This window comes from Bufo gargarizans, chromosome 9 (genome assembly GCF_014858855.1).
Source record: "Bufo gargarizans isolate SCDJY-AF-19 chromosome 9, ASM1485885v1, whole genome shotgun sequence".
Classification (NCBI taxonomy): domain Eukaryota; kingdom Metazoa; phylum Chordata; class Amphibia; order Anura; family Bufonidae; genus Bufo; species Bufo gargarizans.
The window spans coordinates 17,765,109-17,771,291 of NC_058088.1; the positions used below are offsets into that span (position 1 = coordinate 17,765,109).

General features: G+C 42.2%; 1 protein-coding gene across 1 annotated transcript in view; it reads right to left on the reverse strand.

Moving 5' to 3' along the window:
- The window catches only part of LOC122919722 (complement factor B-like), a 67,640-nt gene extending 62,849 nt beyond the window's left edge, over positions 1 to 4,791 (reverse strand). Inside the window, exons 1-3 of the mRNA XM_044268906.1 lie at positions 4,688 to 4,791; positions 2,110 to 2,313; positions 1,610 to 1,795 (exon numbers count right to left, since the gene is read on the reverse strand). Coding sequence (XP_044124841.1) covers positions 1,610 to 1,795; positions 2,110 to 2,313; positions 4,688 to 4,742 — 445 coding nt within the window. The 5' untranslated portion in view covers positions 4,743 to 4,791. The remainder of the gene's footprint in view (positions 1 to 1,609; positions 1,796 to 2,109; positions 2,314 to 4,687) is intronic.
- Between the last annotated feature and the right edge of the window lie 1,392 nt (positions 4,792 to 6,183).

The following is a 6,183-nucleotide window of genomic DNA, read 5'->3' on the forward strand; positions in this document are numbered from 1 at the left end:
CTTGCCTATCACTGTTAATAGCATAAGGACAGGAGAGAACACAGAATAGGTGAGAGCTTATTATCTATCTCCTCTAGAACACCCTGCTTATCACGGTTTATACTATAAGGACAGGAAAGAACACAGGAGAAGTGAGAACTGATTATCTATCACCACTAGAACACCCTGATTATCACTGTATATAGTATAAGAACAGGAGAGAACACATGTGAGATGAGAACTGATTATCTATCACCACTAGAACACCTTGCCTATCACTGTTAATAGCATAAGGACAGGAGAGAACACAGAATAGGTGAGAGCTTATTATCTATCTCCTCTAGAACACCCTGCTTATCACTGTTTATACTATAAGGACAGGAAAGAACACAGGAGAAGTGAGAACTGATTATCTATCACCACTAGAACACCCTGATTATCACTGTATATAGTATAAGAACAGGAGAGAACACATGTGAGATGAGAACTGATTTTCTATGACCACTAGAACATCCTGATTATCACTGTATATAGTATAAGAACAGGAGAGAACACATGTGAGATGAGAACTGATTATCTATCACCACTAGAACACCTTGCCTATCACTGTTAATAGCATAAGGACAGGAGAGAACACAGAATAGGTGAGAGCTTATTATCTATCTCCTCTAGAACACCCTGCTTATCACTGTTTATACTATAAGGACAGGAAAGAACACAGGAGAAGTGAGAACTGATTATCTATCACCACTAGAACACCCTGATTATCACTGTATATAGTATAAGAACAGGAGAGAACACATGTGAGATGAGAACTGATTATCTATCACCACTAGAACACCTTGCCTATCACTGTTAATAGCATAAGGACAGGAGAGAACACAGAATAGGTGTTCTTTCTCCTAAGGACAGGAAAGAACACAGGAGAAGTGAGAACTGATTTCCATCACCACTAGAACACCCTACTTATCACTCTTTATGGTATAAGGACATGAGAGAACAGAGGAGAAGTGAGAACTAATTATCTATCACCACTGGAACACCCTGAATATCACTGTTATTAGTATAAGGGACAGGGGAGAACATGGGAGATGTGAGAACTGATTATCTATCACCACTAGAACACCCTTGTTATCACTGTTTATGGTATAAGGGACTACAGAGACCTGTCTCCATATAGCATTCAACTGTATGGGCTTAGCAGAGGTGAAATTCGTTAAGTCCGAAGTCTCATGAGACTTTGTTGAATCACTTCGGGCTTTAATTCTACAAGTTGTAAACCATTTTAAAACTGCAATCAAAAGTGGGCTTCGGTACCGAGGTACCAGTTGTTATTCAAAGAAGTCTCGAAGTTATTCAAAGAAGTCTCGCAAGATGAATTTCATCTCTGCAAAGCCCATACACCATACTGCATTCAAACGAAGCTTTGAACAAAGCAACTTTGGATCTTTGATCAGAAGTACGCTTTGCTCAACACTAAGTTTGGTCACAGCTTGCACACAGAAAATGTGGTGCAGAGCTAGAAAAAAAACACAAACAAGATTGGCATCTGGTGAAAGTGGACAGGAGGGAAGGAAGGGGTTAACCTTTTCTTATCTATCAGGTTATTCTACACTTTTCATACTTGTACCTTTATTGTCACATGTCGTAACAATTCCACTCCATTTTCCATTTGCTTGACAGATGCGGTTTTCAGGTCTAGACATTTTAAATCCTCCCCAGCATTCAAAGTACAGGATGTCTCCGATAAAATATTTCGCTTTCCTGGGATAGAACTCTCCGTTCTCAAGCCTGCCTGGTGTGGTACACTGCACGGCTGTGGGTGTGGGGGGAACACAGAATAAGATGCTCAATATGGATGCCCTGCTTAACAATATTACAGTCACATATATTTTACTCTTTAATGCCAGAAATATAACTCAGAACTTCTAGACCCAAGTGTAAAACCTGTGCAGCCCACCAACCATGTGTCTTTTATAATACTGATGTCATCTCATGTGGCAGAGGAGCTTTCAGGCCCCAACAGGCACCAGGGCCCAGGTGCTACACCTACCTCTCCGCTCCCTATAGCTATGCCCCTGATTATTTCCTATAAATCAGTGACCTGTCAGCAGATACATCGTCACTTACTTCTGCATTGGGCCTTCACGTTCTCATTGGACCATTGACCATTAAAGAGGCATTCTCGGGACGGGAATGGGTACGGGTATGTTCCTTCAGGGCAGGTGTACTCCAACTTACTGCCAACTTTTGTCCCATTGTTCAGACAATATTTACCACCAGCGATGGCTATTTTGCTAAGATCACACTGAATGGCGGGGGCGGCAATGGACACTAAAAACAAAGAGACATGGCAATGATGAAGAACGCACATTCCAAGAGCAACAGAAGAAATCAATTCATATGAACAGAGATTTGTACAATTGTGGCCATTTCTGCTCAATATACATGATAACACCTCCCAATCTTAAAGCGTACATGAGTATTCAAAGTGTGCATAATGGTAGTGCTTTATTGTACAATAATAATTGTGAAGGGGCAGTTTTTTTTTTACTTCCCTAATGTTTTCCTCAGCTAAATAATTTCATAATTGTTTCACCTGCATGACTAGGTGCATTTCTCTCAGAAGCAGGGGGCATCTCCCTTCTATGAAATCTGCCAGTATTATACTGGCAGTGACTTCCCTTCCCTTACTTCCCATTATGTTTGTTTTCATCTAGGGGGTGCACACAGCAGATGAGGAGAGGGAGAAAAAACTTATAGGCACACAGGACACTCTTGTGATCCTGAAAAGCTGTTTAGAGGCAGTGCTTTTATGAGGCTCAGAAGTTCGGCTTGTTCGGACACCCCCCCTTTCCTATGAACTGTCTCTTACTGGAGACAGATCTTTCCTAACAACAGGCAGTGGACTGCAAATTAGGTGGACGGGAGACTGCTAGTGGCCAAATCTCCAGACATCAAATACACAAACTTCGTCTACGCGTTTCAGACCTTAGACATAGAGGTCCTTCATCATGATCATGGTCATGATGCAGAACCTCTATGTCTAAGGTCTGAAACGCGTAGACGAAGTTTGTGTATTTGATGTCTGGAGATTTTATTACAAGGAAATTAAGCTTTTTTACGGAAGCTGGATTAGATTTTTCTTTGTGGAAGGCTACATGGTCGTTGTCCGGGACCTTTTTCTGTGCTTCCAAGAGAAAGCTCACTGGTGAGCGCTGCAGTTAATCACTTTGCATTGAACATCTACAGTATATATAATTCAATAAAATACTGTAATATATAATACTGCCATATAGTATCCACATAATACTGCCATATAGTATCCACATAACGCTACCATATACTGTCCACATAACACTGTCATATATTTCCCACACAATACCGCCAATCAAATGAAAATGCCATAAACAAGTGTTCACATAATGCGGCCAAACTATCCCTAAAGTGTGAAGGTGCAAATCCAAAATGTAAAAATAAATTGAACACACATTTTTTTCCCTTTCTTTGGGCTCATGCACACAACCGTATGTATTTTGCGGTCCGCAAAACACGGATCCGCAAAAAATACGGATGACGTCCGTGTGCATTCTGTATTTTGCGGAACAGAACAGCCGGCCCCTAATAGAACATGCGGACAATAATTAGGACACGTTCTATTATTTTGCGGATGGACATGCGGACATGCGGAAACAGAATGCACACGGAGTAAATTCCATTATTTTGCGGACCCATTGAAATGAATGCTTCCGCATACGCTCCGCAGAAAAACGGAACAGACACGGAAGAGAAAATAAGTTTGTGTGCATGAGCCCTTATGCTTTTCTTTTTTCAATTTGTGACAAGCACATCTCCTGCCCCAGGACATCATTTATTTACACATCACAGGCCATTTCAAATGGATAAAATACCGCAAACAACCGCAAGTGGGGTCATTTATCAAACTGGTGTAAAGTAGAACTGGCTCAGTTGCCCATAGCAACCAATCAGATGCCACCTGTCATTTTGGACAGCTCCTTTGGAAAATAAAAGGGGGAATCTGATTGGTTGCTGTGGGCAACTAAGCCCATAGCTTAGTTGATAAATGACCCCATAAAACATTACATTCCTTATGTCCAGGTCTATTTCCTATCATTTATTGTAAAAGTCCTTTAATTCGGCATCAGTAGGACCTAACAGGTACTGGGCACAAATTTCCTATTACATAGAAGACGATGATGATGAGGAAGCAAATTTTTGTCACTTTTTTATCTCTAGTGGTAGATTATCAGATATTCTGGATTATCACAATTATTATTATTATTATTAAAATTGATTTATTGATTGATTTTGAGATGATCCTCAGTACATCAATGTTAATATCAAGATCACCTGGATGTGCTATTCTCAATCAGGTCCTGTATCTCGTTGTTGTGACCGCGCTGTTACTTCTTTCATCCACCGATCAGGGGTGCACCACCAATGAGGCCTCGGGCAGCACCAGGTAGGGGCAAGAGAGGGGCAGCGGAAGGGCCATGGGCTGAAGGGAAGTGGTTAGGTTAAGAAATTGACATTGCAGTTTTCACCTCAGGCAGCAGAAAGGCTAGGTGCACCCCTGCCACCATTGTATGGAAACTCTGCCCTTGCTATAATGTATTTCTTGCTGCCATAAAGCCTGCTCCATCTGTAAACCCCCATCCTTCTCCTGCTGGGATCTCCTGGTACTTACGTGCCATTTGGCTGAGGAGAATCAGAGGTAACATCTTGTAGCGGTTGTCTCCCATACACGTCCTTCTGCTTCCCTCTCCTCCTGTGATCTGAGCCTCGCTGAGGGATCGTTGCTATGTATCTAGCTGGGGCTGATGACAAGTGAATTCCTGTATATGAGAAAAAAAACTATTAGATGTCACAACAGGTATTTGCAGAGAGGAGGAGCCGGCCATGTTGCCCAGTTTACCAGAAAACGAGGAGATTCCTGTGAAAATCGTTGAGATTTGCAGGCGAGGGGTTACCAGAACATTATAATGCTGGATGTATGCACTGGTCAGCCATATTAAAACCACTGAGTAGGTCCACCTTGTGCCATCAAAAGAGTTCTGACCTGATGAGGAACCGCACAAGACATCTGAAGATCTCCTCTGGTATCTGGCACCATCACGTTATCTGCATTATTCCCATCTTAGCCTTTTATTGCATATCCTCCAGCACACCCTGGTATTCAGGCTTCTGCTTGCTGGTAGGTTTGTTACCCTTGATGGTGGATATTTGTCAGTGAGCAATTCAGGAGGTCAAGTACAGGGACAAACGGTGAATGACGGGGTAGTCAAAAACCAGGTCCAGTTTCATGATAGCAAAGAACAGTCTTTTTACTGCAGATGATGGGTGATGCAGTACAAACATATATTAGGCACAGTTCTGAGGTTGCTTTTCCCAACAGCTGTGAATAGACAGCAATGGTGGTAGTGGTAGTAGTAGTAGTAGTAGTAGTAGTAGTCTCTCAGTCTCTCTCTAAACACTATACAATCTTCTCAAATTGACCACAGGCGTGCAAAACTCCCACATTAAGTACTGCAGTTCCCATTGCAGGCTACAGATCTCAAGATCCAGATGTCCATTCCGTATGAAAGTGTGGTGGGCGCTCCTGGCACATACCCTCTCCACGAAGCAGCAAAGTCTATAACCATAAATAACCATACACGCATGGCCTTGGGATCCAGTCGGCAGATGCAGATGTAGCAGGGTTAGCACTCAAGCTCTTAACTCAAATTTCTTAACTCATCGTGTTATCTTGAGACAAAAGCCATTGAAAAGCAATTGAAGGTGTTTGCTTAACCCATTTAGTTTAGATAACATATCTCATAAATCATGAGTGTTAACTCTACTACATCTGTATCTGTTATCTTTCCTCAGGGCTAATTTCCTAGTACAATTGCTGTTCCCTGTCAGCTTCCATCCTTCCATCCTTTGGCTTTGGCTTCACACAAGCTCACAGGCAGAGCTAGACTCAACTGGCTGATGCAATCCAACTACACAGCTCCTCCCTAAGAGACGGCAGAGCTAGCCTACCTCTGCTAAGTTAGGGCACAGTAACTAAATAGTGCTACTTATAGACAGCTCTTGGGATCACATGCAATACAGAACACAAGGAATTGACTCTCTTAGCAATAATTAACCTTTTGCAGTTGTCCTCTGGGGCACTGCACCATCTCCTCCCCAACTGATGCA